Source organism: Emys orbicularis, chromosome 4 (genome assembly GCF_028017835.1).
Source record: "Emys orbicularis isolate rEmyOrb1 chromosome 4, rEmyOrb1.hap1, whole genome shotgun sequence".
Lineage (NCBI taxonomy): Eukaryota > Metazoa > Chordata > Testudines > Emydidae > Emys > Emys orbicularis.
Window position 1 is genome coordinate 5,221,687 of NC_088686.1, and position 13,723 is coordinate 5,235,409.

The following is a 13,723-nucleotide window of genomic DNA, read 5'->3' on the forward strand; positions in this document are numbered from 1 at the left end:
ACACAGGGGAACCTAGGTTTGCATATGCACAAGGATGTGCAACTCTGACATGCACACCTTGGGCTGGAGGGTAGGTTACGCAGCCAAGTCAAAGGTGCACAAAAATTCAGTCACCCTTAAGCAAGAGATTGCTTGAAAGTATGGAACTATAGAGCAATCCTAAGTTCGTGGATGGATTGGATGGACAGAGGAATGATGACTGTGTCACAGCTAGCTAACAATGCTAAATTTAAACCATCTGTAGATCTTCAGCAGTTTGGCTTACCCTGCTCTGGAGCATGGAAATATCTCCAGTTAAAGCATTACTTATGAATACATTTGGGCCAGATGCATTGGGTACCCCAGAACCTCAAGAAGGTTTTATTATTGTGGAGGAGACTTCCTGGATTTACGGGGCCAGTGGTATCCCTTTTATGATTTTCTGGCCCAAAAAACCCTGCCAAAGATTGATAATTTGAGATTGGCTTGGAGCAGAGATTTGGATACACAACTATCTCCAACCCAATGGAGTACAAGTCTATCTAATGTTAAAAAAACAACGATAGACCTGAGACTGTGGCTTATTCACCAAAAGACACTTTTTCAAATATGCTGGCTAATGGTAATGGGCCTCATAAATGCTGACCACTGTTGGAAATGTGACTCTATTAGTGCTGTATTAGCTCATATGTTTTAGCTCATATGTTAGCCCCCAGATCAAGAATTTCTCGTGTGAGGTGGGTCAAAGGACCAATTTATTTTGGATGCTAATTTGGGACCCCCCCCCCCCCCCTTAAGTTTCATTCTTGCACATATTCCTGATACCTGGGGACTACTTGGTAACAAGGCAGCGTGGTCCCAACGTGCAGCTTTGGATGCTAAAAAAATGATTCTGCAAATATAGAAAAGCTGAGGCCCACCAAATATTGATGCCTGGGCTGGTGATACAGTCAACCTGACAGCTAACACATGACTGACATTCCACAGAAAGGGAATGCCCAATAAATTCAAAGCAATTTGGGCTGACTTTTTAGAGGTCTATGATTAACGTAGACCCTGAAGAGAGAGATGTCGTTTCTCCTCCCCTCCCTGTATCCTAACCCTCTTTGTTTACTTTGTGTATTATGATGAATCTGGTATTTTGGTGCATTTGTTGTATTTGGAAACATTAATAAAAATTATAAATAAAAAATAAGGTATGGGACTATAAGTCATGACCTAATATACATCTCATGCCCAGTGTGGACCCAGTCCAGATCCATGTGGGCTCAGCCATTTGCCCAAGCAGAGCCCCTTTGACTTCAGTGGTACTTCATTGTGGCACCAGAATCTAGTTGCATGGATCCATTTGCAGGATCAGGCTCTATATTAGCTAAAATCCAAACCATAAACCATAAACAACAGACCATGCTGGCAGATATTTTTAAAAATCATTCACTGTAAAAATTCCGATTAAATCAAAGCTGGTTTTGAATTGCAGAAGTGGGGAAAACAAAGATTAAAGGTTAAAAATTCCAACGATTTCCCAATTGTGTCTTTGCTCCTTCTTTAACTTAAAGATGGAGGAACCAATCGGAAATGTATCATGATTTAAACACAATATCCCCAAAATGAGAATCTGTAGGCCAGCTCTCAAATGGCGGGAAGGACCTTTTTATGACTGCTTTATAAACCCGATAAAATGTGTCTTGTATGGAAAACAACGATGATCCCTAAAATACAGCAGTACTAATAGGTTCCACTAGCATATCATGTTAAACTTAGTGTAAGTATCTATAATTAGTCGCTTTATTTTTCTACTACACAGTTAATACCATCCCCAGCCTCAGCATTCAGTTCTATTATACTGGCTACATTTCTTATCTGGGGATTTCGGACACCTGCAGAGCATTTTCATGCACTGTCACCATATTCCTGGAGAACACCATGGCTCGTGAAGAGAAATATTTATTTTTTTCAAATGAAATAATTCTGTAATGTTGTATGGGATGAACGGAGACAATATAAGTTAGACAAAATAGAATGCTTCTTAATGGAGAGATTAGAAGCGAAGGAAACCTTTCCAATTTGATTCCTACCACAGAGGATAAAGTGCCAGCTTAAACTATGATTCAGTTTAACTCTGTGTGACCCAGGAACCTTTTGATGCCAGCTAGCAGTAGGCAGAGGGGAACAGAGTTTACAGGGATCCCCTGGGTCATATAGATGCGCACTAAATTTACCAAAGGGTGTCATGTAAGGTCTCTATCAAAAGCCACTAGCCTAGTAGTCATCATAATCATTCCAAAATGTATGCATGGATAATATTTAAGGAGTGATGTATCTATACTGGAAATTATGTTCTCAAAGCCTTGGAGTTAAAGCAGGTGATCAGGAAGTGATATGTCTTAAGCAGGTTCCTTTCAAGCAGACGCTTATCCCCCCTGTTTGGTCATGTGTGCACGGGGCATTGTATGTCTCACAATGGAGACCTGTTTGCATACTGAGCCTCACAGCAGTAGAAAAGTTGCAAAATCTACAAGACAGGACTTTTACAGGAAGAAATCAATAGCAGGAAGGGATCTTGTTTTGAGCAAAGACAATGGACTGTGAGGGTACAGCAGGGAACACCCTGGATCCTTCACGTAAGAGACAAGCTGACAGCATATCTTGTATCATGGGAAAGGGATTACAGCCTGCCTAGTGCGAAAGTACTGGTGAGCAATACTTCATCAGACATAAGAGGCTCTCGTTAATTAAGTCTAGGCTCTGGAATGCGTGTTATGATTTTATTGGATATGTAACCGTTTGTTTCCAAAATGTCTGCTTGCCAACACTGGAATCTCTGGGCTTTGTTAAATAAACTTTACTTGCTTTCCCTGTAAACATACCGAAGTGCTGTGCGTGAAGAGAAGCAGTGATCTGAGGGGTAACTGGTAAGCTGGGGTGCACTGCTTCTTTGGCAGCAGCAAATCTGTAAATACTGCCAGTGTCCAGCAGAGGAGGGGCCGGATATTCCAAGGAGATGCTCAGATGTTGGAGCGTGCCTACTGCTAGTCTAGAGAGAGAGGGCCCTGCTCATACCTAGCGGGGAGGGCATGTGCTGCCCGTGGAGTTGGGGCGTGTCTGTGGCCGGTGGAGATGGGGAGCCTACCCCTGGCAGGCACAGACAAGGCTCCCTCATGCTACGATGGGCAGGTGGTAGTGAGGGGCTCTCAGCCCTGCGTATCATAGAATCATCGAATATCAGGACCTCAGGAGGTTCTAGTCCCACCCACTGCTCAAAGCAGGACCAATCCCCAACTAAATCATCCACACCACACTGCCTACAGCTAGGAAACACGTACCCAAAGTGCTCTTTTTCTTGAAGCTGTTGGAATCCAACCTCCACGTTATATTTTAGTCATGATCCCTGCAATCTAACTAGGCTGATGTGATTAATCCACACCGATATATTTTCAAATGAATCTATGGCACCGAGGAAGCTTTGTAGATTAACATCAAAATTTCCATCTATTTTTAATTCATCATATTAACGCCAAAAAATTATCTGAAGCACAGAATTTCAATATTTAAAATGGCCTCATTACCTATTTAACCCTTTCAAGTGCCCTACAGATGTTTGCTATCATTGTAGCAATCCAAGAGCCATGTGGACTTACGGATACATATTATGTATCTTCCCTAATGCTTTCAAAGGAACCATGCCGTTTTTTAAGGAACTCACGCACGTCTCAATGCATATTATTATATCTGAGCACCTGTATTTAAAGTCCCCTTCCCTGGCTCTGTAGATTAAGCGGTAAGTCATGCATTTTACTATGATCTGTCGATTCATGTTTGACACAGAATAGAATTAATGAACCCTGTGTCTTTACACGCAGGCTGAGACGGCTGCAGGGTTGACACATTCCAGCAAGCACCCTTAGCTAGCCAGAGCCTGGTCCGGGCTGATCTGGGACACTAGACAGGCAGGCCTCGGGAAGGGAGACGCTTATGTGGGCGATGAGATGAAGCCATGACTATTGGGTGGCTCTGCCAATAAAAGGAACTATTTTAAGTTGGTGAAAACGGAACAGGAAAAAGCAGGCGCGAGACAGTGACTTCAAAGCAATGAACCTAAGCGGAAGTGGATCTGGGACACAGAGAAGGGGCAGAGCATTGCAGCCAGAAGGGGTCATTCCCAGGGGCATTGTGGGCAGGGGCAGCTCTATGTATTTTGCTGCCCCAAGCACAGCAGTGAGGCAGGCTTTGGCGGCACGCCTGCGGGAGGTCCACGGTCCCGCTGATTTGGCAGCATGCTTGCGGGAGGTCCGCCGGTCCCGCGCCTTCGGCATACCTGCCTCCGAATTGCCGCCGAAGCCGCGGGACCGGCGGACCTCCCGCAGCATGCCGCCGGAAGTAGCCTGACTGCCGCCCTCACGGTGACCGGCACACCGCCCCCCGCAGCTTGCCGCCCCAGGCATGCACTTGCTGCGCTGGTGCCTGGAGCTGCCCCTCATTTTGGGGGGGCGGGGTGGTGTCTGCCAGGACAAGAAGCCAGGTCCATCAAAGAACCCTGAGAAATGCAGCAGTGCTGAGAGCCAGAGAAGGGGAAGGATCCTGAAGACCAGGGATCTTGTTCCGGCTCCTTAATTACTAATCCTTAGCGGACCCTCCCCTACAAGCCAGTAGGGGATAAACACAGAATAACAGAGCTCCTCTACCCTGTCCCCCCCACACACCTTCCTGACATACTCTCTGCCCCCCTCTGTGCCAAAAGGTGGGGACGGTGCAGCAGATGCAGGCCCCAGATCCCACAAACCTGCACCTATGCCGGGCTACTCACTGCTGGCTATTAGTAGAGAGCTCCTGAGTGGCACAAGGATCAGATCTCATTAGAAAAGACAGCTCATAACACCCTGCAACCTTTAAGTGGCCGCATCCTGGAAAGTGCCTCTTGACTGACTGATCTAATTGGCACTCTTTCTGCTCCCTGCCCTTGGAAACGAAGATCCTTGCCTCCCGGGGGGAAAAGCACACTGACAATTAGGAATGTGCATCATGTAGGGGCTCCGGGGGGGTTGAAAGATGCACACAAATGATTTATAAGAGCACTGTGTGGCCTTTTGTGGGGCCCCATCTGATGTGAAGCCCAATGGGCGTGGATCGACTGCAAGCCAGCACAGAATATGGGTCCAGTGTCTCCTAGGCTAATCGGCAAATTGCCGTTTTTCAGAGGCCTCTCTTGGTCAGGATAGCCCATCGAGTTTGCTGCAGAACAGTCGGGTTTGATTCTGCAGCAGCCCTTACTCGGGTGAGGGGTAAAATAAATGTCGAGACAGTGCTTTTAATGGGACTGCTCAAATGCGAAAATGCTGCTGAAAGGGAGCCAGGGCTGCAGAACGGCTGCCTTTAAGTTAAAGCCACAAGCATGCCGGCACCGCTGCCATATTCTGGCAAGCAGATTTAGGGCTATTGACCTGCACACACTTACATTAGCCAAGAGCAGCACTGCCTATTTTCAGCACATGCCAAGTGCTATGATGCTAGAAACCCAACTGACCTTCTCACACCTTTTGCTCACTGCTGCCCTCCCCACAGCTCTCAGAGCTCTCTGTCCAGTCTGTACGGCGTTAGTACGTCTTTACATTGTCAGCCTTGGGCAGGGCCGGCACAACCCATTAGGCGACCGAGGCGGTCGCCTAGGGCGCTAACATTTGGGGGGCGGCAACCGCGGCGGCCGGATCTTCAGGCACCCCGGTCGTCGTCGGTATTTCGGGGGCGGGACCTTGCGCTGCCTCTGTTGGGGGCGGCATTTCGGGGGCGGGACCTTCTGCCGCCTCTGTTGGGGGCAGCATTTCGGGGGCGGGACCTTCTGCCGCCTATGGCGGCAAAAAAGCTGGCAGCACTCCTGGCCTCGGGGGAGAGGGGGTGGCAGCGGCACTCACACTAATGGTGCTTAGGATTTTGTTCTAAGAGGCAGCCTGGTCGAGTGGGTAGTGTTCACACACTGCCCAGCACAACGGGGTTCTGAGCTTGGCTGGTTCCTTTCGGGCCTAGGCGCTATTGTACACAACCAAAACATAATACAACTGTTGCATGTCCGTTGTACAATCATTTGCAGTGTTGCAGTAGCCATGCTGGTTCCAGGATATGAGACAGACAAGGTGAGCGAGGACCAAATTGTATTGGACCAAATTCTGTGGGTGGAAGGTGCAAGTGTTCAAGCTTCACAGAGCTGGGGAAGGAAACTAGCGGTGTGCACAAGAATTTAGAGGACTGAAGGAACCATTGGCAGGAGAAATAGCTGTGAAGGACCCGAAGGGGTTAAGAGAGAAGACTGGGCCCAGATAGCCCCACCCCTCCGGGCCTGCCGAGCACGCTCCAACTGGAGGAGCGAGTTAGACGGGAGCTCAGAAACGCAGGCAAAGGTGGTAGACAGGCTGCAGGAGAGAGGAACCCTTCTCCAGGAAGCCAGACAGAAGGCTGAGCGTGGGAGGGGACCACAGAGTGAGTAAGGCTCACAGGCAGGGCCGTCTCCAACCATCCTCCCCTTTGAGGACCTGCAGGGCTCTGCTCATTTGGACTCTTTGTTTGCTGAGCGAATGGTTGGACTATGGCAGCCATGCCCCAAACTGAAGGGACCTATGGGTAGGAAGTAGCCCAGGGAAGTGAACTGGGACTTGCTACAGGGAAGACCCTGCCGGTGTTGCTTCCCACCTGGGCCAGGACCCAGGTGGAGGAAGAGGACCTGAGTCTCCCTATCACACCTTCTTAAGAGACAAGGCCCGGATGCGGGTGGAAAGCTGGAGATTCCTGGCTTACGATCAAGAACAGGCAATCCTATCGGGGAGAGGGGGAAGGGGCAGAAGCCAGGCGCGCTAACCACTAGGCTGCCCAGTCCTCTGAGCCCCCATCACACTGCCACAAATTGTCTTTGCTATACCCAGCCCGCTCTCTAATCAGTACCCGCAATGTGATCTTTGGCAACAACTTTCTCCTCCAGTATTAGTTACAGACTAGATTGATAGAGACTAGTGATGTTGTCTGTGATGCTAAACACACAGGCTCTGTAATAAGCCGCTGAGCTGACTTTCACTTGCCACCACTTTCATGCATCAGAATTGCTACATTTGCTTGTCACTTTATAGCCCCTTCTGACTGCCCCTTCATGGAGCAGGTCCTCAAGGAATCAATTCTGAAGCACTTAGAGGAGAGGAAAGTAATCAGGAACAGTCAGCATGGATTCATCAAGGGCAAGTCATGCCTGACTAACCTAATTGCCTTCTATGAGGAGATAACTGGCTCTGTGGATGAGGGGAAAGCAATGGATGTGTTATTCCTTGACTTTAGCAAAGCTTTTGATACAGTCTCCCACAGTATTCTTGCCAGCAAGTTAAAGAAGTATGGGCTGGATGAATGGACTATAAGGTGGATAGAAAGCTGGCTAAATAGTCGGGCTCAACGGGTAGTGATCAACAGCTCCATGTCTAGTTGGGAGACGGTTTCAAGTGGAGTGCCCCAAGGGTCAGTCCTAGGGCCAGTTTTGTTCAATATCTTCATTAATGATCTGGAGGATGGCGTGGACTGCACTCTCAGCAAGTTTGCAGATGACACTAAACTGGGAGGAGTGGTAGATACGCTGGAGAGTAGGGATAGGATACAGAGGGACCTAGACAAATTAGAGGATTGGGCCAAAAGAAACCTGATGAGGTTCAACAAGGACAAGTGCAGAGTCCTGCACTTAAGACGGAAGAATCCCATTCACTGTTACAGACTAGGGACTGAATGGCTAGGAAGCAGTTCTGCAGAAAAGGACCTAAGGGTTACAGTGGATGAGAAGCTGGATATGAGTCAACAGTGTGCCCTTGTTGCCAAGAAGGCTAATGGCATTTTGGGCTGTATAAGTAGGGGCATTGCCAGCAGATCGAGGGACGTGATCATTCCCCTCTATTCGACATTGGTGAGGCCTCATCTGGAGTACTGTGTCCAGTTTTGGGCCCCACACTACAAAAAGGATGTGGAAAAATTGGAAAGAGTCCAGCGGAGGTCAACAAAAATGATTAGGGGGCTGGAACACATGACTTATGAGGAGAGGCTGAGGGAACTGGGATTGTTTAGTCTGCAGAAGAGAAGAATGAGGGGGGATTTGATAGCTGCTTTCAACTACCTGAAAGGGGGTTCCAAAGAGGATGGATCTAGACTGTTCTCAGTGGTACCTGATGACAGAACAAGGAGTAATGGTCTCAAGTTGCAGCGGGGGAGGTTTAGGTTGGATATTAGGAAAAACTTTTTCACTAGGAGGGTGGTGAAGCACTGGAATTGATTACCTAGGGAGGTTGTGGAATCTCCTTCCTTAGAGGTTTTTAAGGTCAGGCTTGACAAAGCCCTGGCTGAGATGATTTAGTTGGGAATTGGTCCTGCTTCGAGCAGGGGGTTGGACTAGATGACCTCCTGAGGTCCCTTCAAACCCTGATATTCTATGATTCTATGACTGTTTCTCTTCTTTGGTTACTCCTCTTTAAATAGCTCCACGCTATATACCAATAAAAATACAGAAAGGTGGAACAAATGTGCATGCAGAAACTGAATCAAATGGACACAGAGTACACCAGATTCTGCTCCGTGACACTAGTATAAATCCAGAGAAACTCCACTAACTTGTAAGGAATTACATCAATGTAAATGAAAGCAAGTTTTGGCCCAGTTGTCACATCTTTCATAGTTCTTAATAAACCACTAACTAGTTATTCTAATCCCGTCTCTGATGGTAGCCGGCCCCCACTAATGGACTTCCGAACGAGGTGTGTGCCCCCACTAATGGACCCATTTTAACAAGCTCACCGAGGGGACTTTCTCTAACAGTGCTAAAATATACTACAGCAACAGTCATTTAAATAGCATCTCTGAGAACTCGGAGCAGGAGCAGGAGTCTGCTGATCTCACCTGGTGAAGAGGCAACCAGCACCGTCTTGGCCACCACACTGGGGACTGAACTAGAGACCGCTAGAGCAGAAAGCAGGAGTGTGTCTATAGCTTAAGCTAAAGAGCCAAGTTCTGTATGTAGCTGGGGATGTAATCTATGGACCAGGCATAGCAATGGGGAATCAAAGTACAGATTGACCATTGGGTTATATAGTTGCTGACTACCATCTCCAGGCCTGATTCTGCTCCTACTCACGCAGGGTTTATATGAGCGTGACTCCTTAGATGTCAATGGAGTTACTCCTGATTTACACCTGAGCAGAATCAGGCCCTCGGTCTTTGACATTATACCTACTTTTGCAATCATCAGAGATATACAAATAAGCTGATGGTCATACTTTGGAATCGAGCTGTGACTATAGAAAAATGGGAAAATGTGCAAATGTAAATAAAATGAGTAGTTCATCCTAGATCCATGCAGAACCCTTATTAAATCTTCAACCGGCAGCTTCATTCATTCATTACCTGTTTTCAGTGCCCTTGCAGTATATATTATTAAAGCATAACCTCACTTAATCTAACTTGCAATCTTCAACATGTTTTGACACTTGCTAACCAACAATTCTCCAGAAAACATCTACTTGAAGTTATTAATTATCTACTCTTGACTTTGAACAGAGCTAACACAAGGTTTTTGCTGTTTGGCTTCCAGTTCAAAAAACATTTCTTGCAAATTATCTAATCAACATTGATACAAAGCATGAAAGCTGGTCAAAAATTCAAAAAGTTTGTCCTGTGGGAAAGTTTGATATTTTGACATTTATTTTGACTAGACTGCACCTCCCATGATGCATCATGCCAGTTCAACCAGAGGGGAGACTGTGATGCATCATGGGAGATGTAGTCCAGATGGGAGGCCCAAACATAGAGGACAACCGGGACATGAGGCACATGAACTGTAATTCCCATGTGGCAACTCAGGAGACACCGATTGATATCTAACTGACCCAACACAAAATGTTTCAATTTGACAAAATATTTTGATTTGGGTTAACCCAATCTGAAATTAAATATTTTGTTTCAATTTTCCCAACAGAAAATCAAAACATTGGCAAAAGTCATGTTTTTTTCTTAAAAAAAAAATCAATGTTGAAGAAAAAAAACATTTTCTTTTGCCAAAACATTCTGATGGAAAATTCCTGACTAGCTCTACAGAGCATCTAGAGGGTTCTTATGAAATCTTCCACCCAAGATTTTTGTATAGGGCTCGACTGTGATCCTCTTACTTTTGTTGAATAATATCCAACTCTACAAATAGTCGCATTGACGCCATTGGGACTTTTCACAGAGTAAGGTACCACTCATCCTGGCCCATAGCTATTTCTTTTAGACTTTAGATTAAGGGTAAATATATAAATAGTTTATAAAGGTTTAAAATTATTAGTAGTTCTTTTAATAAACGATTAATTGACTGTAATAGAGTTCAACAGATCAATATATGGCTTATTACCATCTACAGCACCTTCTCCGGTTGTGTTTATAGCACATGTCTATAACACACTTACATTTGTTAATCGTATATTATCCCTTCTAAACAATATATTAAGGATACTTTTATATAAAAAGTGGCTATTATTTGTATTCTTTGAGGACACTAAATGCAACACTTCTGTATGCATATTTATCAAACTAGATAATAGAGAAATCCCCCAAATGCTAGGGAAAGTCAGATCCTGATACAAATTCCACAGCTGTCCCCTGTCATGTAAGGAGATGAATCAAAATCCCTGATCCAAACACACTCCAACCGCAGGGCATTTTGGATGAATATCTGAATGTTGTTGCTTCTGCCCATCACTTCTAGATAGATCATAGCTTAGGGTGGGTTTGTGCATCGGCACATATTGTAAATTCTAGCATAACCCTGTGCAGTCTGTACATTTGGAAGACACTGTACAAGTAGCAGATCCACTGGGAGAGTAGATAGTTTCACACAATACCTGTTTTATTGGAGAGTCTGAAAGACACCATCTTGTCAGGGATGTTGCACACACTCCTCACTGAAGCAATGCAGCTGTAATTAGCATAGTCCTGAGGCCGAAGATTCTTTAGTTTCAATATCTTTGTTTCCCCCTGCACACATTAGAAAGGTAAATTAGGACGAGATTAAGCCACAGGGACAGGCAGATTATCATAGCTTTCTGAGACAGACTGCCGGGGCCGCAAGACTATTGTATTGGGATGGCTAATTAGAAGCAGGTGACAAGTTGGAACTGTCCAGAAAGAAAAGTTGATTTTCACCAACCCAGCTGCATACGAAAAATGCTCTGTAAAAAACGCATACAGGCATGACCTAAAAGGTTAACTCCCCCACATACACTTAAACAAATGAAAGAAAAATCTTGTTTTGGCAGCAGCTTTGAAGTCACAATTGCTGACTGGATATCATTTCAGGTAATGCATCCTGAGATAAAACCTGTATAATGAAAAATCATAAGCTACTGTAAAAGGGTTCCTGTTGCTTTCCTTTAAAAACTGGCTTCCTAGAGATTTTATTTTTAGACAGCAGTTATGCAAATTATGGTGCAAAGATCTGAACAGAGTATTTAATAACAGAGCTCTTTTCGACAGGATCTAGGGAAAATTATAGCATCCAGGCAGGAAATTTTCATATAAAATACTATAAGAATTGGGCATAACAGAGAACCTGCAAACAGAAACATTTGAGAAAACAACCCTTAATGAAAAAAATATACAAAATCTTATATCATTGATAGAAAAGACACAGGTGTTTATGTTTCCCTGACAAAGTGATACCAGATGTCTTCAGGAAGGATTGCTAAATGCAAATACTCAATTTTAGATCAAATACAAAATAAAGACATCATGGGGATAAGAAACAGAAATGTGAAGCACAGCAGATTGGGAAAAAAACAGTTACAACAGTAACATTTTTATGGTAAATCATTGTCAGTTAACAGTGCACCACAGAAACAGAAATTAAATACAATAAAGTTGTATTAAAACGTGCATATGCAATTAGTGCCAGCATAGAAACAAAACTATTTTTTCAAGCTCAAGACTCCCCACGTTCAACAGATATCTAATCTGAGTTTATATCCGAGAAAGAAAGAGACCTTTGAGCAGTCATGGATAGTTCACTGAAAACTTCAGCTCAATGCACAACAGCAGTCAGAAAAGCTAATAGCGTGTTAGGAACTATTGGGAAAGGGAAAGAAAATAAAACAGAATATATCAAATTGCCTCTATATAAATCCACGGTGTGCCCACACCTCCATGTGTCCAGTCCTGTTTGCCCCATCTCAAAAAGAATATAGTGGGACTTGAAAAGGTTCACAGAAGGGCAACAAAGATGGTCAAGGGTAAGGAGTGACTTCCATACCAGGAGAGACTAAAAAGATTAGGTCTGTTTGGCTTAGAAAAATAGATGATTAAGGGGGATATGATAGAGGTCTATAAAATTATGAATACGTGTTCAAAAAAGTGAGGGGTCCCCCAATGAAATTAATAGGCAGCATGTGTAATGCAAACAAGAGGAAGTACTTTTTCACAAAATGCACAACTAACCTGTGGAACTCATTGCCATGGGATGCTGCAATGGCCAAAAGTATAACTGGATTCAGAAAAGAACGAGGTACATTCATGGAGGAGAGATCCATCAATGGCTATTAGCTAAGATGATCAGGGATGCAACCCCATGCTCAGGGCGACTCTAAACTTCTGACTGCCAGAAGCCGGGAAGGGAAGACAGGCGGGATCTCTCCAAAATAGCCCTGTTTTGTACATTCTCCCTCTGGTACTGGCCACTGTCAGAGACAGTCTTTGGAATAGATGGACCATTGATCTGACCAGTACGGCATCAGTTCTTAAAATAAAAGGATATAAAAGGACAAATCCTCTTTGACTTACTCAGGCAGAACTCCCACTAAAGCAAACTGAAGCGCTGAATAAAGCAGGCATGCAGTGGCCTACAAACTGAAAGAGACAAATACTGAAGAACTCTTCATTACATGATTTCCACTCAGTTGTTAATAATATTACTGTCTGGTGTATAGTTTTATTGAGACAAAGTGGTTGCATAAACATCAAGTGCACAGGGTTAAATAGGAAGGATTTGGATGGCTATATGGGCTGCATTCAAAAATACTGCACGTTATGAATAAGCAAAAGGAAATGAAAAGGAAATAAATGGTGCACGTGGCTCGTTCAGGAAGAGGTAGCCTTAAATGCAACCTGAGGTCCCAGACCTGCAAACATAACGTAGCATGCTTCACTACAATCATGCGAGTAGTCCCTGTGAAGTTAAATGTGAAAGTTAAGCAGATGTTGCATAAGTGTTTGCAGGAACAGGGGTTTAAACTAGACTGTTCAAATGCACACAATATACAAAGGGAAATCTGTACCCCTTTTCAAAGAAGAATCAATATGGGTGACCAGCAAACAGTGGTGGAGATGGAAGTTAACACCGTTATTAAATCTCTTTGGTCAAATTCAGAGACCAATGTAGTTCTGCATGAGACGGGAATGCAGGATTTCATACCTTACAATGTATTCAGGAATATCTGGGGGACATAGGGGCCAATTTAAAGCTCATTTAAGTTGACATGAAGACGACTGTGGAAGTCAATGGACTGTGGATCAGGCCCCTAGATACTGTCAGTTCGTGAGTCTTGCAAGTTTAAGCCTCAGCTGTTAACTCTTTGATGTTGTGGACTAATCTCACCATTGTAATGTGGTTTATGTTACGTCAATTTCTATGATTTGTTAAAAGTAATTTTAGCTGATTTGTGTAATTAGTGTAATTATGTCTAATTATATAATTAGTGTAAATACAGCA

General features: G+C 44.5%; 1 protein-coding gene across 2 annotated transcripts in view; it reads right to left on the minus strand.

The window, feature by feature from the left end:
* MDGA2 (MAM domain containing glycosylphosphatidylinositol anchor 2) overlaps positions 1–13,723 on the minus strand; it is a 631,329-nt gene that overhangs the window by 278,495 nt on the left and 339,111 nt on the right. For both annotated transcript variants that reach the window (XM_065403864.1, XM_065403863.1), the window contains exon 5: positions 10,866–10,998. In XM_065403864.1, the coding sequence (XP_065259936.1) occupies positions 10,866–10,998 (133 nt within the window). The remainder of the gene's footprint in view (positions 1–10,865; positions 10,999–13,723) is intronic.